The 26,925-nt window shown below is 31.1% G+C and overlaps 1 protein-coding gene and 1 long non-coding RNA gene across 2 annotated transcripts in view; one reads left to right on the top strand and one right to left on the bottom strand.

Annotated features, from left to right (window-relative positions):
• The window catches only part of LOC136984634 (uncharacterized), a 58,802-nt gene extending 41,984 nt beyond the window's left edge, over positions 1-16,818 (bottom strand). Inside the window, exon 1 of the long non-coding RNA XR_010882217.1 lies at positions 16,747-16,818. This is a non-coding gene — a long non-coding RNA (uncharacterized lncRNA). The remainder of the gene's footprint in view (positions 1-16,746) is intronic.
• Positions 16,819-22,840: 6,022 nt separating this feature from the next.
• LOC136984648 (uncharacterized) overlaps positions 22,841-26,925 on the top strand; it is a 30,200-nt gene continuing 26,115 nt past the window's right edge. The window contains exon 1 of the mRNA XM_067281716.1: positions 22,841-22,963. Coding sequence (XP_067137817.1) covers positions 22,906-22,963 — 58 coding nt within the window. The 5' untranslated portion in view covers positions 22,841-22,905. The remainder of the gene's footprint in view (positions 22,964-26,925) is intronic.

Below are 26,925 nucleotides of genomic sequence, written 5' to 3'. Positions count from 1 at the left end.
CAAATCAATCGGGCGCATCGATAGCGGGGCGCAACGGCCCTATTGTATAACCAATAGGCGCGTGTCACGTACAGATGTCCTAGCGGTGCACGTGTGTCCCCCTTATCTCGCTCCCGTTGCCATGGTGACATAGGTAGGAGAGTGATGGCGACTTTTGTGTCCGTCAATAGGATTTGGAGGTTATTGTGTGGGTTGAATACGTTTCTAGCGGAAACTGTGTAGGAGGCCCTTTGTTTTGTTCGATATTCTCACATTTGCTTCTCTTCCGGGGATTTGAATTTAATATTAACTAGAATCCATCAAGTTGTTACGGTTCTCAAGACCGTTTAGCTATTCCTGTGTCGTGCTATCTTTATAAATTCACCCGTTTGGTAATTATCATGAAATTATACCGTACCTTCTGCTCCGTTCGGATTTGGATAAGTGTTAACAAAGTGTTTCTGTCACGAAAAATGAGCGCCAGTAATTCCCTCCCCCAGTATAACGTACTGTACAGTACGTCTCGAAATTATAATATTCGAAAAATAAAATCCCCGATAAAACGGGGTGTTAAAAATATTTACATTATTTTTATTTTAACCGATACTTTTATAAATTCTAATCCAGTCTTTCCTGTTATTTAAATAAATTCCGAATAAAAATTCGGAGAAGCAACATTTCTTAATTGAAAAGTTCCTGATCTTATTAATAAATGAACTGCTAGTTACACTGGATATTTAATTTTATCGCCATAATGTAAACCTTTCTACCAAATGAAATCCCGTATGAAAAGCGTTACGCAACTAGTTGTTTACAGGAATATAAATTATACAGCAAATTCTAAAATTTTTACGAAACAGAAGGATTACGCAAAATTACGCTGTCAAAAGAGATTAAAAAGTTTTATTTTTTAATAAGTAAAATAAGGTAACACATTTTCTTAGGGTAGTATTCATAACAATATAAACCCAAACTTGGAGGAAATTCGAGTGCAGAAATATAAACACGAGTGAATTCGATGACTCAGTGTCCAGTATTCATTCTTTTAATTAATCATGCCAAAGTTTATTCAATTAATGTTCACTTCATAAATATTTACTCCTTCATCCATTATTTAGGCGGTAGAAGTATTTATTCATACGTCTACTCTATAAAAAAGTAAATATTTCATTTCAAAATGGCGTCGTAATGGAAGATGACATTATTTTTTTGTGTGTATATTTCGACCTCTTTTGTTCGCCAAGAAGCAACTTCCTTCAAGGTCAGACGGACCATACTAATATTCTGGAAGGGGAAAGGAAAGTAGAAGGAAAATTCGCGCAAGATAATTGGATAATTGCTCGCATGTAACGAATAATTACTTAATTTAAGCGCCACACTCGCCCCCGTTGCTGCTGAGTTAACTGAACAGCTAGAAAGGATGTTTATTTACCAAGACGAGACACTGCTGACCCATTTGTTATTTTTCCGGTTGGAGAGGATTCTGGGTATATTTTACTATTACGACTGCTTAAAACTATACGGGGGCAACATAGAAAAGAGGGGGTTGGAAAGAACATATCGTTTATAGCTTACGTGAGAGTAGGGCATATATCGATAGGTTTGACGTTGCGAGCAGTAGGACACGAATTCTAGTTATGTAAACACCAGGCCATTGTATAGCAACAGTTACCATTTTTTTTTTTTTTAGTAGTGAGCATGGTCTCGGGAAATATTACGTGCCATTAACGAACCCAATCGTAAAAATACGTTATACAATTAATACACTCGAAGAATTACATTGTTAATAATTTCCTGAAATACGTATTGAAATCATTTTTCGAGCCAATTTCGAAAACAATATGAAAAACCAATAGTTACTTTCAATGTACGCTTCATAGCATCGACAAATAAATCTACTTACAGAAAATATTTTATACATGGCCTACTATTCGGAAATAACGTTAACAAATGGCTTATTTCGAAACATTCGTTGTATCACGAATAAGTATAAGTACACAACATTGCACGGTGCAACAAATGTAGCGTCGAAAACGGGATTTACTCTAAGCGCGTTCGCAGTATTCTAGGCACTTCTGATACTTGTATTTTTGTATAACGAGAAGATATTTTATTAAGAAGACATATATATATATATACGGCGTTAAGTATTTCAAATTAGGAAGTTTCGAATGTTCCCAGTCCATTATAAACGGATAATAAATAAGACAAGGCGTAACAATTCGTAGAGGAGAAGTACATCGGCGGTCGAGTGAAACAAAGCCACTGACCTCCTCCAGGTTTCCGGACAAACCATCGCCTAGCAACAGGCAGCATCCAATCAACAGCTGGGTTGGTTGCAGTGGAGGACAAGCCACAGCCCGCATCCAGTCTGGGGCGCTGCAGGGATTCTAACGTAGAGGCCAACTGATAAATGTCGGAACGTTCCATTCTTCTGAGGGAGAGGCGTTCGGGATTCGACTCCTCCCCGTAACTCCTATTCCTTCCTACTTAAAACAAAATTTAGTATCGGTCCTACTTTCTACCCTCTTTAAATATATAATTAATTAACGAAAAGGTGTATGGTGACATCATTAACACATCCAGATGACATCCCGAACTAGTCGTTCATCTTGATAGTAAACTAGGTTATATTTCCTCATTCGATTCTATTCCAAACGACTTGTTTACTTCAAAAATTATATCGTTCTAAAGGTGAAACCCGAATTCTAACAACACAGCAAGGGTCGAGATACATTACCTCTACTGCCATCTGTCGAGCATTACTCAAAGTAATTATGAAAAACATTGATAAAGATAATTAATAAAAATTATCAAGAAATTTATTACCTAAAAATAATAATAATAATAGCTGTTTATGTCATTAGCTTTATCATTTATAATTTAATTTATCAAGTGGTTATTTTGATCGATTATATTACATTAAAACTAGAGAAAAACTTTTAATAAAACTCATGAAATAAATCAGAAATATTCAAATTATTAATATAATAAATCAATTTTGACAGTTTAAAACGGTAAAAATATTACACATATGTGTTGTAAAAAATTAGTAAAAATACTGTTTAATATTCATAAATTTGTAACAGAAAATTGTTATAAAGTGATAATATTCACATTATATTAACTTTTTGATACAAATTTTAATTAGAACAGTTAATTTTTTATCTAAAATTCGCTTATCAGCTTTTTTTTCTGCAGGAAAAGTCTATCTATTTTATCGTCTAATACACGCGAATTTTGAAAACTTGACTATAATAATTTTACTCAAAATATATATCTTCGTATAGTTAAATGTAAAAATAAGAAATTTTGATCAATGAGAACTATTTTGGTCTTTTCCTTTTTTCTTCTTGTCCAACTTCGTCTCGGTCGAATAAGTTTTAACAGGAAAAGTGAGAAGGTAAAACTTCTCGTTTTCATTCACCAGAAGAGCAAAAAGGAAGTTCATAAATGATGAAAGATGAGATACTTGGAGGGGGGGAAAAACAGAAAAAATTAATTAATTATTCAAGAAATTCATCCAAGAAAGAAAGCTGGATGATAATTAAATTTTTACAAATGAATTTTATATTTCAATAAATGACTTCCTCAAATTATTGATATATATAAGTAATTTGAGGAACTGTTTCTCTTATTATTTATATATATAATAGGAGAAACAGTTTAACTATAATTATATACTTCAGATTATTTTAAGTCAATTTTCAATTATTCCAAAATCAGCTAGCTAATTTCCTTCAATGTGTATACAGTATATTTTACCCCAATACACTTTTTACTGATTCATATTATAAATAAAAATTACGAAAAATTAATTTGTATGTACTTCTGATGTAAATTCCAATTACAGTATTTCTCTACAACGAACAATGGTCAGAATACATAATTTTCAAATCATATAAACCAAAATAGAAGTGGAAACAAATCATTTATACTGTAGCGTACTGTACAGTACACACTCATTAATTATTCGGCTAATTTATATGGGTACTGTTTTTAAAAAATATATGCAGAAATCTCGAAAATAAATTAGACTACACTTCATTTTTTAACGAATAAACTGAATTTTAATCATTACAACCGAATCAAAATAGATCTATTCATAGTAATAACACAATGCAATATTCGAATACAAATCTGGGATAAAAGTATTTCTAGTTTACTTCTTATATATATTATAAGCATAAATTTTACAAAAAAAAATAATAGGAAATGTTTTTAATACACAATTTACTTTAACAGTGAATTTACACGTATGACAACATTTTTAAAATTATAAAATTTAAAACAAAATTATTGAATATGGAAGATTAAGAAAAGCCTATTTATACCATTATTTAAACATTATTTTAACAGAAAACATATTAAATGATGGTCTAACGCCCACCGTAATTTGCAAGCAAATACACCGAAAAACAAAGAAAAAAAACCATGTAAAAGGCGGACGGCTAAATTAATTTTATGAATTTATTCATTAGAAATGTATTTTGATTCATCTTGTATATTTCCTGCGTAGGCGAATAATTTATAAATAAATTAATATATATCGGATTTCTTATAAAATTGTTACCGATATTTCAACAAATTTATAACTAGCAGAATTCACGTAAATTTTGAATATTTCTTTACGATCCTCAAGATATATCTAATCGATTTTTTACTTTAAAATTTCATATTTAAGGCTAAAAAAAATTTAATTAATTAAGCTTCAATATATTTTAAATTTAAATTCATTTATAATTTACAGAACAATTTTATTACACGTAGCCTACGTTAAGATGTAGGGTGTTGCCAAAAGTCGCCATACGTAGGAAAGATGTACTGTACCTTTTATTTACGTGTTGGCCATTTCTTTTAACAGTAGCATTCTCGAAGGGTATCCGAAAAACAAAATATTTTAATATGTACGGCGACTTTTGGTATACCCTGTATAATAATAAACAATAAAATCGACGATGACACTTTGATTTTTGTCAATTTACTTCACGATTTTCGAAGAAATAACACTTATTTACGAAGAGATTTTTGTAAAGAAGGAAATAAGACTAATTTTTGTTCACTCTGAATGAAAATAAGTCTATAGTGCATATATTTTGAAGCATAAAACTCTAGAAAATTTTCCACAAATTAATATTTATTAATGCTGATCCAACACAATGAACAATTTTCCAAAAACTGTTCACCTAACCGTATTTTTTAGAGAGTAAATTAAATAAAAACAACTGCTGAATTTGTGATAACAACTGTTTCTACAATATGTAACAGGCTGCTATTTCACAATGTTATCTCACGTACCCTTTGTACGTACAGTACAATACCAGCAACAGAACGATTAAAATAACGACAAACACACGATAAATAATTTTTGAATATCGTCCGAAAACTACAATTAAAATCGATTCATTAAACAACTATTTTTAAATAATGAATTAGAAACGCTTAATCGAATGTTTTATTGATCGTCAGCGTTTATTATTATTTCCCAAAAGGCGCTGAATCATCGACAAAATGCGACTGTAATAAATGCAGATGTAATGGAGTCGAATTGGACCCCTCTTGGTTTGGAGACAGGCCTCAGTAGGCGTGGATCCGAATACCATTAAGGAAAAAAAAAGAAACATTAAGGGAGAAACCAATAAGTCTGACTACGTAAAGTTAACAAATAAAAACATTATTCAAGTAAATCGAAGTATCGAATTCAAGAGTCGAAACAATGGAAGAAATTAATTTAAAAACCGTTAAATTTAAAGGAATCATTCCGCCTTGTTTAATTAAAAAAACTGTATTAAAATGCGGTGCAGAGTGGAGAAGTACAGGAAGCTTTTTCCTTAATTAAAATATAAAATTGTGACAAGAAATCTACGCGAATAAAAATTCTCTCCCGTCATTTTATCCGGACAACCTTTGGCGATTAATAAATTCTTCAGTTGTCACCTCTAATATCATTCAGAACTTCCCAGTTTTACCTGGTTATAAATCACTTGGTGTGACAAGGAAGTTCAACCTACTGGTTAAAATGGGTGAAGATTAAATGACTAATTTTGGGAGGAAAAACAAAAACAAATTCTGCTATAGAAAATTCCAAACAGCTTATGGTAGGTTGTCTACAATCCATTAAAGTTACGATTTTTTTCTGATAAAAATGCATATTATGACAGGTTATATCACCGGGTAAATGACCGAATATATCTGGATTCAAACTTTGTCGCATATTTCTCTCTCTCTCTCTTTTTTTTACAATTATTAATATTATATAAATAAATTTGGATCACGTACTCGCGAACTAATCAGAATTTATCAATTAGAATTTTTAAAAATTTGTCAAGAAAAGTTAGAGCAATCGAGCATCTCCAACTACACCTTAATGGATCCTCCAGACCTTTTTCGGCCCCTCCAAGTTTCGGGATTGTCCTTTATGCTCTTATATAAAAAGTATCGATCATTATTTTCTTTTGCACAAGAAATCCTTTTAAATATATACAAATGTATACATTTCACGCAATAAACACACGAATTCGTAAATGCATCGAGTGAGTTAAACGATACATGAAATGTACGGATGCATTGTACAAAATATATTTATAAAAATTACTCATACATCTCGTATATCCTAATAGCTTCTTCATTATGAATTATGTTATAAAGCGGAAATACACACTTATAAAAACATATACAAAGAACTATGGAAGGACAATGACGTTTTTATCCCTCTTGGAAACAGGAAATTCACCTAGAAGGTCAAGAATGTTATTCTCAAATGAATGACAACTGCAACTCCACCTAAACAGGCCTCTTTGCCTCTATTCCGGATGCTACTTTAGGACGGATTGACGCAATTTACATTAGATTCAATCCGAATTTATATTACAACCCTTCGCTTATTTTTAAATTATTAATTTCCTTTTCTTTTTATCAATAAAATTACCTTTCTTTCGTATTGTTTTCCATTTGCGCTTCGCACGATTCTACAGTTTTAATCGCGCAATGCCATCTTGTGAGGATAAAAATTATTCGCATCTCTGATAAATTTTATTTATTTACAATTACCGACAGACATCTATCTAATTATTATTTTACCAATTTATAGAAATTATAAATTAGTAAATTACGTACAGTTGTATAATATTTTACATATAAAAACATGAATTTGTAAGCAGATTAAAATAAACTTAGATGAGGAAGAATGAAATGGGTTTGACTTCATAGCAATATGCTATAAAAAGACTTGAAAGCTACTATATATTTATGTAATACACCTTTAAAATGAGATCAAATCCACTTTTCATCTAAGAATATTTTAATTTATTGCTATTAAATTCAAAATATCATTACTAAAATTACTTAAAAAAAGAACAAAATATTAATTACAGATTTTATGAGTTAGATGATATTGCAGACTATTTTATATAGGAAAATTTATTATTATTTGAAGATAAAAATGGATTTATGCATAATTTACAACGGTGCTTTCATCCAAAATATACCGTATACTTGTAAATTGAATTTTGTGAAGAAGCACCATCCAGTTGTTTCTTGTGAGGAAAAACTGGGTTATGTCAATTGTTGAAATTAAGATCCAATTTATTCAAAGATCAGGTTATAAATTTTCTTTTAAGAGGATAACTTTTTTGTGTAGGAGATAATGACCAAATTTAAGAGGAGATAATTACAGTTATTTTCTCTTCATTACTTTTATAAATTATTTCAGTACAACTGAAAAAAGACGTGAAACTGTCTTAGTGGTAATATTGCTATGCAAAGTTTATATTGAAATACTTTTTAAAGAGAAATGATAAGATTTTCAGAATGAAAATGTACACAATCTGATGAAATCTGCTTTATACAATTAAAATGATCTTTGTAAATACTTTGGGTATAAGTGTACTAACTTTCATTGATAGTTTTCACAATAAAAACACAGAAGGTGGTTCCAATTATTTTATTTATACACTACATTGAATCAAATATTACACTATAAATAATTCACTAAAAACAAATTTGAATATATTTTATTTAATTTCATTTGATTTAAAATGTATCCCTTATGTCCATCACACTGTTCTATAAATGAAATAATAGTAAATGTCATATTTAATTATTGAATATAAATTTCTTAAGAGAGAATTTCATTGTTCGAATGTTAAACTATTCATAATTAAAAAGAGAAATTATAATATTGAGATATTAAGTTTGAGAGAGGGCTGACAGTAGAAGAGTGCTTAAAAAAAGGTGCCATTTTGTCTTTCAAAAGTAAAAAACCTGTATTGAGATGTACTTCATTGACCTTGAGTTTATATCATCACAAAAGTTATTACTGGAAGAGAAATATTTCATTCCTTTTGTATTCAATTTTAAATAACATGTTTATATATTTTCTTATTTTTTATTGAAAAATTGTTGTTTATACAATATTTTAAGTGAATTTATATACAGACCTGTTCTTAAATTCATAACTGATAAAAATCTGATATTTTTTTAAAATTAAGATTATAATTTATATCAAATTAATAAACCAATAAATATTTTTCTCAAAGAATATAAAACTTAATTTATTTCATATAAAAATTTTCAATTTATTTATTTGACTCCATTAAATTAATAACAGGAATAGGAATTAAACATTAACGTGTCATTTACAATTTAAAAACCATACTGAGTCATTAAAATTGGACTGCGTGCTTTTGTTTAAACTTAATTTCGACAAATTGTTTCAAACCCCGTTTCATATTTTATATTAAAGTTTCTTTTTTCATAGATTCTTCTATTAATCTTAAACAACATAAATAGAAAGCAATAAAACAACTGAGAAGTTTCATTTATAGTTATCTGTCTTCTTATTTCCATTATCCTAAAATTTTGAAGTGTTTTCGTTAAACCTCAATAACCAAGTTAATGATGCCTATTTTACTAGCTAATTTCCATAATCACGTTGGTGTATTTGTTGGAATTGCATCCAAAACAAAAAATAAAAATTGTAAATAAGTTTTAACAAGTAAATAAATAAATATGTACCATTAAAATAACATTTGTGAAAGTAATATTAAAAATTTATGTAAAACTTTACTATGATGTTGCTAATATTTATAAAAAGACAGCATATATGGTTTACAAATCTCGAAAATTTAGTATTGTAAACTATTAGATTGTTAATAGAATTTTTCTATTAGGTTCAACTCATCAGGTCAAGATTAACTGAATTTTATTGAACTGTATAACAACTTTTGTCATTATTAAATGTAGAATAATTTATATTTAGTAATGACAAGTAACTAATTATATATCTTTTGTTTAAGTTCATGTTAGTTGGATTAGACATACTACAGTTAAATAAATAAATCAATATATAACTTTTCCATAAAAATTGTTTAGTTTCAATATGATAGATTATTTGTATATTTTATTTTCAATTGATTTTAATATCAATGATACATTTTTTATTTATTATATCACAACAATTATTGAAGCATTTATAATAAAAAATGTTGGCCACATGGTTTAGATTATAAAGGATTTGCATACTACTTTAGGGAATCTTTGGTTGTGGATATGTGACCTAGATATACTAGGTCCCATTTCTCACTACTCTGTAGAGGTTCTGACTAAATCCAATAAAAAGAAGAAAATATCTTTGTCTTCTAGACATACAGTAAACATTTCATGCACTGTATATAAAGTTTATTCTACAAAGATTCATATATAATCTTTCAAACATAAACATCCAAAATTTACGCAAGTTCTCTCTATACTTATCAAATATATTTATTACAAACTTTCATTCTAGATATATATTTCAAAATTTTAAAAATAGTTTATTATATTTAAAATTTAAAAAACAAGAATTTATGTTTCATAATGCATATATCATTGACAGAAATATGATGAAATATCCATTAATAAGCATCACTCCAAGAATAACCTTACAGGCTTTCCCTTGGATACTATTTCTTGCTTTAAGCACCACAACATGGAAAAATAATAAATTTTCCTGAAACAAAGGACGGAATATGGATAATATCTTTTCTGATGTGAGATCATCTCATCATTATGGTGACAATAATAGGAAATGCAACACCTAAAACTGGAACAGTAAAAATTAGTTTAATTTTATTGTCAATCTCTGTTCGTGGCACTTTCTAAAAAGAAAAAGAAAAAATCCATTTCTAATGCAAAAAATTAAAGACAAGTTTCCAAGAGTAAGCTTCAGCTTATGGTTATCGTCAGTATTTTTACAGTGAAGGGAAATAAAAATAATTTAAAAATCAGTATAGTAAGACCTCGCTTAACGCTGCCTCGATTAATGCCGATTCCATATAATGCAGTCTGCTCGAAGCCTAAAAAAAGCTCCAAATTTACACTGATTCATTATAATATTTTTGTCTACTAGTACATATTTTCTATTATCAGGACTTATTAGACTGGTTTTAAGGATTCTGCAACACAGTTTCACAGATCAGAAATTTATTTTATTTGATATACAGTAGAGCATTGATTATCCAACTTAATTGGGGACTGGGTTGGTCGAATAACCGAAAAGTATGAAAAATTACATTATTAGTGTAGTGTATTAGGCCTGGTTTAAATACTAGCCTCCCTTTCATGATCGAGCCAGTGCTGCCAGCTAAAACATGCAAAAATTTAACAAAAATAATATTAAAGTAGCCAAGACATAACCAAATATTGTAGTGCCACGTCACTAGCGGACATTTGAATTTGCCAACTAGAAGGCAGTCGGTTAACCGATAAGTCAGTTAATCGAGGGTCGGATAATCGATGCTCTACTGTACCTGTACTAGTAGACAAAAAATATTATTATAATAAATTAAGGACATTGAGGCATATTAATTTAAATTACACTGATTCAAATTGTTGTGGCATTTCATTGATTCGTATATAATACTATTATTTACGAACACGAACCAATCAGCAAAAGATGACAATTCGTTGTAGCACTGTACTTTCCTTAAATCTATGTTTGTTTCGTGCAATTTTGGAAAAATATAACATCATGGATGCCACAGGAAATATTGACTTTGCTTGGCAAGAATTAACTGATAAATGCGTGAACGAAGTGTGGAAAAAGTTATGGCTGAAGGTATCCAAGAATTCTCGACGAGAAGAGCCTATTGCTATAGCATTAGATTGACCAAATTGTCAACCTAATTGATACAGCAGTACTAGGAGATGTAGACGAGCAGGATATTAAGGAGTTACTGCAGGTTTCTAGTGAGAGTTTCAGATTTTGAAAGGAGTGCAAAAACAAAACAAGGTGTTTTGGATGTATCTTCTGCTACTGAAATTTGCTTAAGGAAAAAAAAAGCGACAAATGAAACTACACGACTTTATTGCAAAAAACAGAAATTTCAGAAAAGCCAGGACCTTCATCACAAAAAATGAACTTTACATTTCTATATGCATATGTTTATGTGTTAATATTTAACATTATATTAATTTGTGTATTTAATAATTACACAAATTAATATAAAAATAATTTAAAATTAAGGAAAATCTGTTTATTTTTTGGTCATGTTCCCCTTTCCCTATTTACTCTATGATAAAATGTTGTTTAACATTTTATCATCTAGGAACGCATCTCCTGCGTTAAGCAGGGTGTTACTGTATTTTAAGCCACTTTTTATGTTCTTTCAAATTGCTACAAATATCTGTAAATAACTATCCGTTAGTAATGATTTAATTCACAAAATGTATTTATTTTCAAATCAATAAATTTTGTTATTTTAATAAATTTATTAATTTTAAAAATGAATGTTAATACCTTGTTAATGATGTTATGTAAGAAATAATTAATTATTATTGATATTGTTAAGTTATATAACATTATCCTTATGTTATATAACTTAACAATATCAGTAAGAGACATTTCTTTTTGAATACAGTATTAAGTAGACATCAAAATCCTTTCATTATTATCAAACTATTACCGTCATAATTGTCAGATCTCTATAATTCAATTATTTCAAATTTCTTCATTTTATAAATTTATTTTGCATTTATTTATTTAAATTTATCTACTTTCAAAATAAACTTAATTAAACTAAAAATAAATTTGATTACAACAGTTGTTTGTTACTGTGTATATACTGTCTACTTGGAGATGTTTATTAATAGGATTTATGCTGGTGTAGTCTATTCTGATCAGCAAAAAGAGATCTTTATTTTTACTTATTACTAAATGAGATCCAAGTAGACAGTATATACTCATTTAAAACAGTAAGGACATAGAGGTAAAAAGAATTAAGTTGTTTATCATCTTATTTTAATATTTAAATTCTATATATGCATCCAATATTACTATTAATTTCTATATAAAAATCGATATTGTTTCCAATTTTCTTTAATATAATTTGAAAGTAGTTTCATAATGTAATAATAAACTAAATATAATTATCCATGTTATTATAAAATCTTATTAATTTGTAACATACAGTATTTTGTCATATAAGACATACCCCATTTCAGCATAGAATTTTTAGGAAAAAAATGTTTAGTGTATTTAATTTAAGCCACTCTGTGATTTTGGCATATAACCTCAAATTTTTTTTACTCTATTCTGGTTAAAAAAGTAAAATTAGAATGCCACACTTTTATTTATCAGGGAAGAAGAAAGGTTTAGAAGAAGTCATTTACAATTAAAATTTTCCATTGAAATATTCTACAAGAATACATGATAAAGCAGCTCAGCTACAGCATATAATAATACTGTAACAACACTAATATGATGAATAAAAATGTTATTGTTTAATTAAAAAGTTTGGCTGGGTAGAAGTCACCTCTAGCCTAATGAAGGCTATTTGGGAAATTCATTATTGAGTTACCGTATTTTACGGACTATAAGACGCTACGGACTATAAGACGCACCTGAATTTTGAAAGCAATTTTTCGAAAAAAAAAGTGCGTCTTATAGTCCGTAAAATACGGTATATACTGTTTAGAAATAGAAATTAACTACTAAATTAATTAAATGAATATTTAGCTGGTTAACATTTATTTTCATCATAATAAATTTTAAATTTCTTTGAAACTTTATTCATTATGAATATTTTATGTATCTATAGTAACCTGTATAAAATTCTTTAGCATTTGTACACTAAACTAATAACCAATTTTTTAAATCTTGTAGGTTTAAATAATTATTAACAGATCCAATCAAGATTCATGAAAAACTTATGCATATACTAATAAATTCTTCAGCAATAATATGCAAATTTTTGGCAATTAATTCTCAGAAGACTTATTAATTTCAGAATATTCACGAATGTCAACGTTGAACCTAGTATGCCAGATATTTCTAGCCAAAGGAGGTTCTGGGAGTAAATCTTAAGGGTAGTAATTTTTAATTCATATATAATGTACTTTATTACATGAAAGATTTATTGCTTAAATAGTTACTTAAACTACATAAATATAAAAATATTTTCCAATCTTGTTACAACGATAATGTTTATATTTTAAAGAAATAACAAAGGTTCTGTTAGCAACAACTTTTAGAAAGACCTTGTCCCTTCTTTAGATCCTTTTCTACTTCTAGTAAGATGTAGCAATCCACATTTATTAGTATTTCAATATGATTCTGTATTCGCAAGCTTTGGACAGCAGATTTTACTTTGTATTAATAGATGATAAACTGTATTTATATAACATTTAAGTACAGCTGTTTTTCAGTTGATATTTTATATTAATTAACCAGTTAATACAAATAAAATGAGCTAAAAATTGCATAAAATACAGGATTAGTAATTACAATGCAGATAATCCAAGTTAATGTGTATTACATGCAATGCCATCTATGATCATTCAGGGGATGAATCTGGTAGTTATGGGAATTGAAATGACCTTTCATAACCACCTGAATTAAAACAGGTATAGGAAAATTGGTAGTGAACCTGTATTCTCTAGCAAAATTATCTTTCATAAATTCTACAAAAACTTAATTCAAATTTCATTCATCAGGAAAAGAATGTATGTATTTAATATGAAAGGCATATCTTCTATGCACAGCTTAAATTAAACTGGAATATAGAAGATGCCAAGAAAATGATAAATTTTCCTGAACAGTTTCACCTATATTATTACCATTTTGATAGCAAAAAGAAAACACAATGTAATAAAATTATGAACTTGTTTAGACTATGTAGTGTGTGAGCAGTGCTTAAAATAGCTTTTATAAAAAAGCTAGCTTCATTTGCATCTGTAGAATGTCTACAATTCAAATGACAGCAACACTTCCCATGGTGACTAAACTAAATTAATTAATTCTTTCTGCAAAGTTGCCTTTCACATTAATTGTAGAAAAGGCATAATGCAAATTTCTCAGTAATGTTTTCATTAGATACAATTCCAGATAATACTGAATAAGTTTAACAATAATTACTTAATATGAGTACTTTGAGAGGAAATAAAATGAATTATAAATTTATTAAATGTTCACTATTACAATGCATTAAAAATTAGATTGTGATTTTTTGTAGCAATTTTGTAGTTAATGTTACCTATGGTTCCAAGATGGTGGCTCGTCTCCGATCCCTGCAATCAGAAGACAGGGAACAGTAGGACGCATGTTCTAACCTACCTACCTATTCTAATAATTTTGTTGGTAATAATTATGGTTATTTATTAGATTAGGTTAGGTTAGAACGTGCATCTCCACTGTTCCCTGTCTTCTGATTGCTGGGATTGGAGACGAGCCGCCATCTTGAAACCATAGGTAACATTAACCAATTTTGCTATTATAGGTCTACATTTTATGAAAGTTTCTTAATTAATATCTATGCTAATTATAACTAAAGTAGTTTGTTTTGAAAATTAAACTATATACATTATCTTAAGAAATGCATTAAAATGAAGATCTTAAGCTATTAAAGGTTTTGTTGTAACAAAAAATTAACTCTTTTTAAATAATTGAGCTATTTACACTTCACTGATTCATTTTGAAGATGTAAAAACCTGCCGAACGTTTTCATATTTTTTGGTTTTACTTTTTTTTTATGTAAATGATTTAATTAAATTTTACTTTCAGATTATAAACTTTAATTTTAATAAAATGAACAAAAACTTGTCTAATGGAAATCAGTTAATGATATAAACAATTAAACTAAACAAGTAAGATCTTGTTTTAAGCAGGATTGATATATGCTGGTTTATTTTCTCACAGATGGCAAATGATTAGGTTAACCCACTTTTAGTGCCAGTGAATCCAAATCAATTTAGTATAACGATATTTTTTTTCTGTATATCCAAAAAATATCAATGTTATTCATTACAGTAAAAACATAAGTAAAATGTTTCACACATATTTAAATGTTTTTTTGGTAAGAACAAATTTGCAATTTCATTTTATATGGTAACTGCTGACACAACCTGTGTAAAGCAATGTTATATTCTAAATGAATAAAAAAAAAAAAAACAAAAATGAGCGAGAGGAAGTTTTGATTTAATATTATACCAGATTTATTTTGACATCCTATTCCAATATCTTATCAAAGATTATCTAAATTAGTTTTTCTCTTTTCTTAATTTGACTAAAATTTTATCATTCATATTTAATTTCCTGAGATTAATATTTAAAACATTTCAGTATAATAACTTTCTACTAGTACAAGAAATATTTCAAAATTCTTATGAAATAATGTGGTTTTATACAATTCTGATAAGTTTTTAGTAGTACATGTAATAATTTTTCGATATTGCATTACAAAATACAGTTAATAAACTTGTTACTGTAATATTATATATTTTATTGCCAAATATTTTAATGAAAAATATTAAACTTGATTTATAAATTAGATATCTAAATTATATTATATTTTTTTCCTAAAATGTTCTTCCAATTATTCTATAACAAGCACCCATTTATATTCTCCTTTTAATTATCCATTTGTTATGTATTTAAAAAAAATGTATTCATAATTTCAATACAACACAGTTCAATTCAGTATGGTCTTATGCAATATGATATAGACAAAAAGTTGAGAACTAATGCTAAAAAATTTGTTAATGGCCAGATGGCATACACGTGTATCATGCAGATCCAAAATGGATCGTCAGGAGTGACATAACTCAATCCTCACTATCCCCGCTGAGCTCCCACTCCAACTCGGAGTGTAGTCTCCTAGGACAAGCTCATGACAAGTAGGGCAGGCTGGAGTTTTAATTGTAGATTAATGAAGATTTTTAACATTTATTTTTAAATATACTGTACATTAATTACATGTACAATTTTTGAAGGAATTGCAGCCCACAGCCTTCTTGTGTACAATGATGTACTTTTGGCAACTTCCCTCCTGTTTAATTTTGTGTACAACAGTTCATGAATCACTTAGCATCGAAGAGACGACCCTGCAAATATATTCTGATGGTAAGTAAGCTGATAAGAACAAATTCGTATGCGAAAAAGTCCACGTAGACAATGCCTTGACCCTTTCCCTCCTCTGGTATGCAATGTATTTTTCACCCTCCTCCCCTTTAAACTGTACATTTCCCCACAAATTCAAGTTGTACAGCGTCTCTTTGTATAATTTCTTATGCACGTATAACTTATATTTGATTTTTAACAAGAGAATGAATTGTATAGACACGTGTATCTACAATACAATACACGTGTATATAAAATAATCTAACACCACACTTAACATTTCACATAAAAGCCGGAATATTTCTCAAGTTTCCTTTTAATTAAAACTTCGTCAACTGCACCATGTTACGTGTTCCTCTATTTCATCTATGACATAGACAATTAAATACACTTACTTGAACAATACAAGTAGAATTTATTTAACTATCCTTAAAGTATTATACAAAAAACGTGCTCGTCTTTTTCGCTTCTCCCGCCAATGATATTTTTAGTGTTGCCACTTCTTGCATGATAAAATATGAAAATTCTCAGATTTCGTGGAAATTTACAAAAACAAAACCAAAAATAAAATTACATTTTGAATTTTTTAAAATTTAAATAAAAATAAAATTATTATAATCTCTTTTTTAAAAAAAACTTAAATACTTTGCATTTATTTTTTAATAGACATCTAAATAGTCGGATATTAACATAGTAGAGTTTTTTTTTATATATATGTATACTCTTTCCGTCCTGTGAGCACTAAGAGGACCCATTATGGGTTCGGCCAAGCCCACAATGGGGTGACCGGGTGGTGAGGGACGGGACCCGACATATCCGAACGGACCACGCCCGAAAAATTCCTGGGGATTCCTTGATTCGTCCAGATTCGATCTCGGGTCCCCCAGAGCGGTAGGCTGCCACCTTGACCGCTCGGCCATCCGGCCGTCCGTTGTAGAGTATATTGATTTTAACATTGATCTGGAACCTTATATGCTCATATGGATAAAATCACCGAACACTGGTAGTTGGTGGTGAATTCCCTTCTCTCCAACAAGCTTTCCACGTGGAGTTTTTTGGTTTTTCTTCGCGTTAGTAACACCTAAATAGGAGTCAATTTTTCTAAAAAAAAGACCTCCCGGGAGCATCCCACTCGGCTGATTGCCGTATATAAATAAAATCAAACTAAATCAGGGACCTTATAATTTGTTATGGATACGTATAGTTCGAATTGGGACATCGTTCACCTTCTTTGCTATATGTATCCGGGCCGCTTGTAAAGTGAGAAAGTTGAGCGTAATCAATTACAGTGTGCTATGTGCAGCGTGAGGAACACCTATATTCTCGTTTACTGAATCTAGTTTTTCTTAATTCGCTCTTATTTCATTTTATTAATAAGTTGAAAAATCTACATGTCATAACACGTCCCCGATAACGGCCGGAGGGCCGAGCGGTCAAAGGTGTCAGCCTGTCGCACCTGAGGAAACCGGAAACGGATCTGGTTGGTTCGAAAAAACCCAGGAATTTTTGGGAGATGGTCCGTCCTGGATATATCGGCCACCTACCTGCTTCATAAGGGCTTGCCGATCTCGTGATAGGCATGATTTTTTACTCTTTTTGTTTCGTGGGCTCTAACAGGACCTCTTAGTGCCCACAAGCGAAAAGAGTAAAAAAGAAGAATTTTTAATTGGAGTAGAAAAGGGAATTTTAGCTACTATGGAGCAGAAAGAGTGAAAATAAAAACAAAAGGAGGTAAATCAAAATTGCAAAAGGTTATCACTTATCAATGTTGATGACCTTTTTTGTAACAATTGTATGCAAAACGAAAGATGCTATGTATAATCGTTTTTATCAGTACAGAAAACAACTCCTTTACAGAAAAAGGAACGTGACATGAACATTAAAATGCAACACGATCTTAGGTTTGATATTAAAGGTTTTCATAGAATAGAAAAAAAAATGATTGTAACCGATGCAAGTTATTTCTGAACTGTGAATTGTGAATGCGTCAAGGAATTCTACACTCTATGAGGCGCAAAAGAGAATTCCATTTGGGAAGTTTGTCTTCAAATGGTCGAGTTAGGGTCTATATAAGGAAGCAAAAACTCTAGCTGATAACCCGATGAAAGGCCCATTGACCCTATTCCGGGTCAATGGGCCTTTCATCGGGTTAATAAATTTACTTTATGTCTTTTCAATTCCTTTATTTAAAAATTCAACACTTCGTCTTGTACTATACAGCACATCGAGAAGATATCTTTGATTTCGTGACGTATACGAATTAAAAAGTCTGAATCGTTCGACAATAATTTGGTCACCTAACTCTATTATTGTGTTTGATCAATCTCGAATTAATTTATCAGCGATAAAACGCAAAACTAGTTACAATAAGAGTCCCAAATTACCAACAGTAAAAGAATATTTTCATATATCCAAGTCAGGTTAACTATGAAAAGTTGTAAAATCCAATTTTGAATCGAAAATCCCGCCTCATAGCGTGACAAGCCACCTCTTTATCTAGTCGAAAGTGTCAAATTAAAAATTCTTCAGAATAGCGACTCCATAGTAATAGAAACATCGACGGTCGGATGGCCACAAGAGCTCTTACGACAGAAGAATAACAGACAATCGAGTGGAAGGTCAAAAGATTGTCACAATACCCTATTTTTGAATTAAATCGGATAAAAATTAAGCAAAATAGGAACGAAATTGCTTTATAAAGACCAAATACGGCCTTGGTTGTATACATTATTTGACGGCCGAATGTGGAGCGATTAAGGTGGTGGTCGACCGATCTGGAAGACTCGGGAATGGATCCAGAAGGGTCGAAAAACCCCAGAAATTTTTTGAAAATTGGTCCGTTTGTTTTAAATATAGAATCATAATATGCAATAAAAAATGGGGGTTCCCATTTAAGAAAATGAAGTTTACCTCGTTTTTCACCGATTGTAACGGCATCTAGGATGATACCGATAACCCATTTTGTGACCCCTTGGAGGGTTTAAAACACTGAGTTTTGGGTGGACTGACCTTAGCATTTGAAAACGAATAACTTCATGGTTTTTATTATTAGTCTACGTTAAACGTTAATAATAAAAACTACTTTTTCCCCGTTTATTTAACTGCCGTAAAAAAGTTGGGAAAACTTTTGTGAAAAAAATTCGATAAAAATTGAAAAATTTAAAATATTTTATTTTAATTCTTGTCAAGAGATGGGGCTAGGCGTTACATCACCTAACCGAATTTTACGTCTCTAAGAAATACCAGAAAATAAACATATAAAATAATGATAAACACACGAACTTATGTACACGATGGTAGTCCCTTGGGAGTTCACGATCAAACGTATTTATAAGTTATTGGACCAAGAAGTACTTTAATGAACCACCCTGCGCATTTTCTTTTTTTACTCTTTCCGCCCTGTGGGCACTAAGAAAGCCATTTACAAGCCTACCGTGTGGATTCGGCCAGCCCACAATTGGAGAGTCAAGTAGTAAGGAATGGCGCCCTACATATTCAGGACCACTCTATTAAATATTGTAGGGTTTTTCAACTGCCCGGATTTGTTCGCGTGTTTACAGATTGGTAAGATGACAGTTAACAGAGATACCGCGGTACACTAGGGTGCCATAATGACACCTTAAGAGTGCCGCAAAACAATGATGATCAGTAAGTAACATAACATTTTTATGTGTATTATTATAAGTTATTGTATATCCACATGAAATTCAAATTATAAATTATTTAATACCTTTGTAATCTTTGCAATACACGTAAAAAGCATCATGGTGCTGCTCATCACTGTGCTTAGCGGCCCTTGAGGTGTCATTGTGGCACCCTAGTTTCCCTCAACGTACTGCACCTGTTGAAAATCATTGGGTTAAAGTGCCATCCTACCAGTCTGCGGATCCACGAACAAATCTGAGCAGTTGAGAAACCCCAGAACTGTAAACAAGGTTCTTCCTGGATTTATCCCAAATTTTTCAATCAATCTATTATGGTGGGTCTAATTCTGGCAGTGTAAAATAAAAACGGAGTGATGTCTCGCAGAAAATTTTTTGTCCCTCGCCATCTCATCTACATTAGCCGTTCCCATTTTGGATTAGTTCCACCCTAAATGGGCGTAATTGTGTTCAGCCTTCGTGTTAACCAATTAATTATATATCATTATGTTACATAAAAACAAATATATTTATATTTAAGTTGTTTTACAAATACTTTTTATATGGGTATTATTAAAATTTCATAAATTTAAATATTTATTTCTCCTCTCTCTAATACATACGAGAAAAGAGAAACGTTCAAAAGTTCTTTCCTAAATTACTAAAGAAAACTAAATTGTAATTGTACTAAATTATCATTAACATAATTATAATTAATTACATTAAAGGTAGTCATTTTTATTCATTTCAATTGTTATACAAATTTAAATTTAACACTTAAAGGGAAAGAAAAGTTTAGGAGGAGCTCTAACTCTAAACAAGTCGGAGAATCTGAATACAAATTATTTAAAATTTATATCTCTCTTTATTTCGAGTCAATAATTAATTGATATTTCTTCTTCAGTTAAGTTCAATAATAATATAAATTCAATCAGGTAGTAGTATACACAAAAGAAATTCCAAACGACAATGAGATCTACTTAGGTGGCAGCCTGAGGGCTGTTAGGAAGACTGGGCTTGATTCTTATTTTGGAAGGATTCCTCTGTTTTGTACCTGCCAAATGGTTTCCTGACAGAAAATTATATGAGTCTAGAAAGGGAGTGCAAATGGATCTATTGCAAGAAAATATAGTGTATTTACCAGATATAACGTAAAAACAATCGAATTGTTATTTTGTCATCATTTGTTTTAAATTGCTGATTTAACCCTTATAGAATAAATATTTGACATTATATAAATATCTTTCAACCGTGTGTATATATAGAAAAATATGAAAAATTGTCTGATAAATTATTATTCATTTTCCATTTATATCAACAGAGTGGAAGAAAAAGAAGTAAATCTCGTGGACAATTTTTAATTCGTGTAATTAAATAAACATAATTACAGCGTAAAAAATGTAACAAAATTAAAAAGTAAAGATAAAAATATTAAAATATAAGCTTATTCGTTTTTAAAAAATGATTAGCAATAAAAAGATTTCAGTGAGCAATCACCCTTTTGGCTGCCTCTCCGATCCCCTACCCCATTATCAATCTGAAAACTTGAATAAATGATTTTCTTTTATTACCATAAAACAAAATATTCATTGAGCAAATACAGTGTTTAATTTAAAAAATATATATATTTAAAATGCTACAATTGATAGTAATATCAATTAAAATAGAAAAACTACCTTATACCTGTAAAAATACAGTATATTGATATAAAAATTTGATGATTCCATTAGACTGGGAGTTTAAATTTTCTTAGAATTGGTAAACTGCATCTATTGTTTTCAAGATAAAAAAAAAGTCCTATCATAGAGGGTCATTAGCTCATTTGTAATAAGGCTCGGGTTCTCAAAAGCATTTGCTAAAAATTAGTCTTCCCTATATATTACGGAAGAATTTTTTTTTATTTTTTAATTAATAAAATTTGACAAAACAATATATATTTTTAAAACGTAAACCCTGAGGGCCAGTAGACCATAAATGTTGTTAACATTATATTCACGACGGACAGATGGCGACACAATACAAGCAATCGAACGTTTATACATTACAGTAAAACCTGTATGTACAGTACCGGACTGTGTTAAATCCTTATGTATTTGAGAGACGGATATTTGATTGGTTAATTCTAATTGGTTACATGTGGCATTTTCGATTCTTATTTGTTTATATGTATACTACCAAATTGCCCGGCATTGTAAGATCAAATATTAAAATTTAAATCTGATTAAAAGTTCGATTACTTTACTTCAAATCAACAGAATAATTTCGGTAAGTTCTGAAGATTCTAATTCTTTGAGGTGTGATTGATGGATTGCAATGCTTACTTACACGACAATAATGCTTTAAATTTAAATTGTCACAAAGTGTCAAAGGAGTGAAATCGTGGGGCATTCACCATAACCTATATTTTCCGCAGGATCATATAGAGTAACTCTAAAAAATTTGTTACTATGCCAAATTTCGTTTTTAAATCGTTAACTCACCCCGAGATATTAAACGAAATACAAACACACGCATGCACTCACACAAAGTTTCGGGTACATGTATGCGAGTCGTACATACACTCACGCACGCGGTCGCATACACGTACCCGAAACTTTATAACTTAAAAATCTCGACGTTTTTGACTCTAAATCCAAAAAAAGTCAAAAAATAAATTTGATACGATTACAATACTTTCTCGTGTTACGTTATAACATCCGGAAAAGTAAAACAAGACAAGCAAGATTATAACTAATAGGAAACTGTACAATGAATTTTTTTTAGAGGATTGATTGCAAACTTAATGTTGCCAACTAGAATTTCCACTATTTAGTGACTGCTGTTGGCAAGTTATTCACTTGCCAACAGCAGTCACTAAATAGTGGAAACTCTAGCTCAGAATTTTCTATAAGTTTTTATTTGTATCTGTATCAAATGGAACTGGCAAGACTATTATTTCTTTCCATTATCTTGATTTTATCCCTCGTTACAGGTAAATTGTACTTAATAAGTTCTATATTAATTAAGTTTTAATATATTAAACAAACGAAACGAACGATAATTATTAGATTATCATATACACTTTTAGTGCGTTATCTATTATTATAATCGATGCTGTTGTTTATGTATTAAATACTATTCAATATTCTAGGTTAAATCATAAATGTTACGCTATTTTTTATTCTTTATTTCACAAAAAAACTTGCTAAATGTTTAAAATATTAATTAAAACATATGTATAAAATTGCACGCTTATTAAACATAATGATAAATGACTCGTAAAATTAAACCAGTTGCTGGGAGGAATGGCACATTGCATATTACATTGATGCGTGTGTTAAGAGTGAAACTAAGATGAGAATCAACCTCCATTTTATCTATTATTTGGGTACTCTTCCTGCAATTGTACCAGTCATTATGAGTGAAATTAATTTGGTTAACTGACTATTTTTATTACTTTTCTATAAGTCTTCAATACCCCAAAAAATAAATGCATGTTGTATTGTCCATCCATTCTATAGGCCCTATACCAAGTGTCAATTAAGAAATTAAAACTTTACAATTTTTGTATGTATTCAGTATGTTAGATAAATAGCTGTAGTTATATAGGATAGGATATGTGGGAACGCCGGGAGGTAGGACGGAGTCGTACCTCCTTTTTTTCGGCGAACAGGTCGGCAAGACCCACCCCACTGTCGCGGATGGCTAAAATTTAATGATATCCCGACTTGTCGGAATTGGGTAATTATTTGTCAGGTCGAGTGGAGGAAGCGTGTGGGTTCGTCGATAAGTTTAAGGCGATATTCGAATAAACGGAACCATGGTGAAAACAAACAACGATTTATTTAGACAGACAAACAAAATACAGAGAATCGCTCTACTCTAGCGCGTCCGGTTCCTAACCGCGGGGGAGAGAGAGAGTTTACAAATTTCGGGGTCATACCTCTTCCTAGGATGTATCGGCTGTAATCGTGGGAGTAATCGTATGGATAAGCAGGAGGATCGGTCGTTCTTCGGTCGTTCTTCGGTCGTTGAGGTTGGCAGGAGGATCGGTTGTGCGGATCGTCGTCGGCGGGCTTCGGAGTTCTCGGGTTTCGGCCCTCGATTTTCTATTCGGATCAGACGGGACGTGCGTCTTATTCGGACCTTCAGCGACCCCGTTATCAGCCTTTTCCCTCCTTTTATGCTACAGGTCACGTTATCTTCGATCACCAATTGCGATAGAAGGTAAATCGCTGATGATTCGATCTCCGTGACTAAGAGTTTGGATCCGGAGAGAAAGGAAGTGCTTTCCGGCGGCGGAAGGCTGAACATCCTTTTAATTTCGACCTTTTCTAGAATTTCCCACGAGGGGGTTTGAACAAAAAAAAAAAAAAAAAGATTTTGGGCCGGGTTAAACCCGGTCCTCACAGATATGTACTGTACAGTGCTTCTCAACCGGTGTGCCGTGGCACATTACTGTACCACGAAGCCATTCCAGACGTCCCGCGAGATAAATTGAAAATTAAAACAGCAAATATTAAAATTTGAAATAAAATAAAAAGAAAAAACTTCTATGTATTATGAACTGTATTTCAGAAGTTTGTACAAATCAAGAATCACAGAGAAGTATGCAGTGCTTTATTAGTCGTGGAGCTCTATAAATCAACTTTTGCACAAGGATCAGATTCTCTTAGTGGATTACTAAATGTGCAAACATGCTTAAATTTACAAAATAAATGTTGTCAGTCAGTGGCGTGCCGTGACATTTGATGATATGGAAGCTGGTTTTTATAAGAAGCCGACTTCCAGGGGCAATCAGTTAATTGAGCGTCACTGATGGTTACGTGCGTGATGGCAGAGAAGAGAAAGACGACAAGTATCTAACAAAAACTATTTATTCTAACATAAAATAAACATACACTATGTACAAAATAGTTTGCTTTAGGACAATCAGCCGTTCGGACGTCCTGGGCGTCGATGTGGTTCTTCGATGGTCGATCGAAGGTGGCCCCGGGACAGTGGCGTTGACAAGTCTGTAAGGCACGGGGAGACTTCGTCCGTTGGCGTCGGAGACCCGGTCTAAGTCCGAAGTGGCACGGGTTGGCACAATAGACGAGAAACTGCTTTTTTTGCGCGTTGACACACGGCATTTTGGTTATTCGGAACGTTAACCGAGTGCCAGGTGTCCTCGATTGTCGGAGATTATATCAATCTCCGTTCTTTCTTTCGTCCATTTTGATTGATCGTTCTCCCTCGATTACGCTTCCCGAGTGGCTGGTCCCTCGTTACTAAGCGTAACGCGACTCCTACCTGGAGCGCCAGTAAGGTCAAAATCGAAGATGAATTCGATCTTCCACCGATCATAGGACAACTTCCTTCCGCGATTTATAATTTCTGCGTCGCAGTTTGATATAAACAATGGGTTTCTGACTACAATTTATGTATTTTAGTTCTAAAATACAAATAATACATACATAATACAAATTGATAAGATACAAACAATGATAGAAAAGCTTTTTTTTTAATTTTTTATAAACTAACTCTATTAGGCGATTTTTTTCCGTCGTTAATTACTTTATCATAAAAGTCGCTGGTCGTCGACTCCATCAACGTATCAAAAAGCTGTTTTTCTATGGAAAGCAACGCTAGCGATGACAAATTTTCCTCCGACCAATGTATAAATTTGCTTCCTGGCCAATGTATGAATTTGCTTCGTGGTCGAAAAACTGCGCTCAACAGACCCACTGGTAGATGATACCGTAAAAATTAATGATATTAAATCATATGATTCTTTTAGAACGTCTTTGTTCGGATCGTCATTAATTATAATACTTTTTATGTCTAAGAGTTACTTGTCAATATAGTCCAGACACGAATATAAATATTGAGATTCGCTACGTAATTTAGATAAATCAAAAAATTTCTCATAAAATTTACTTAATTTAAAGAATTAAAACACGCTTGTAAAAATTGTTTTTCATAATATTTAAAATTAACATCTAAAAGTGATGAAAATTCTAAAGATTTTGTCTGAAAATCCGTCAATATAATTATAATTAAATATAACTTTGCAAAGAAACATACATAAAAATAACATTGAATATTCTTTACTTTTTAAATCTTAAAACAATTCACTTAGATAGCTCCCTACCAGTGGCTAAGGCATAGAATCGTTGGAAGCGTTATGGTGTGGAGCATCCACCGGCTAAACCGCCAAAGGTTGGTGCTGTGTAAAACGCGTGCGCCAATGCCTGTAAATTGGCTGCTTTACAGTTTACACCATTTAAATATTTTCGTCTGGAAGCTGTCCCGTATTCGACAATACAGCGCTTCCATTGGGAATATGCGTACACGAATTTAGATTCGAATATACAATAGCCATCTTATCGTTGTTTTTCACATATATTTTATTATTATTATAACCTCATTATGTATTTTATTACAGATTTCATATATGAAATCTGTAATTAAATACATAATGCGGTTATAATAAAATATTAATTTTAAGTAATTCAAAGTACGTTCAAATATAAAAATAATCGCGCAATGTGTATTTATATTTTAGAAAATACAAGGGAAGCGGCGCTTCCACAGCTTCCAATGACGGCACGCCACTGTTGTTAGTTAAATAACATCAGATTGCACCATTGGAAGTTATTACACAAGCTTAACAGAAAGTAAAAGCGGACATATAGGCCTACTGTACTTTTACTTTCCGACTGTTATACATGGCTATCTGTCAAAGAAGACCTCTCAAGATTTTTACATGTTTGCAGTCAGGGATCTGGAAACGTCGAGAAATAAAAATAAAAATAAAAAATTGGGGCTTTTTTATATGTATGAATGTGTGTGTTTTGGAAGTACGATTTTGTTCATCCACTTTGACTGAAAACCATTCCACCCAGTGCCGTAACTAGGGCGGTGCCAGCGGTGCCTGGGCACAGGGCGCAGATCCTGGGGGCGTAGAAATGA

Source organism: Centruroides vittatus, unplaced genomic scaffold (genome assembly GCF_030686945.1).
Source record: "Centruroides vittatus isolate TY-2023 unplaced genomic scaffold, ASM3068694v2 contig_926, whole genome shotgun sequence".
NCBI classification, from domain to species: domain Eukaryota; kingdom Metazoa; phylum Arthropoda; class Arachnida; order Scorpiones; family Buthidae; genus Centruroides; species Centruroides vittatus.
The sequence above is the reverse complement of the archived record's forward strand: the minus strand, read 5'-3'. Positions and strand labels throughout refer to the sequence as shown.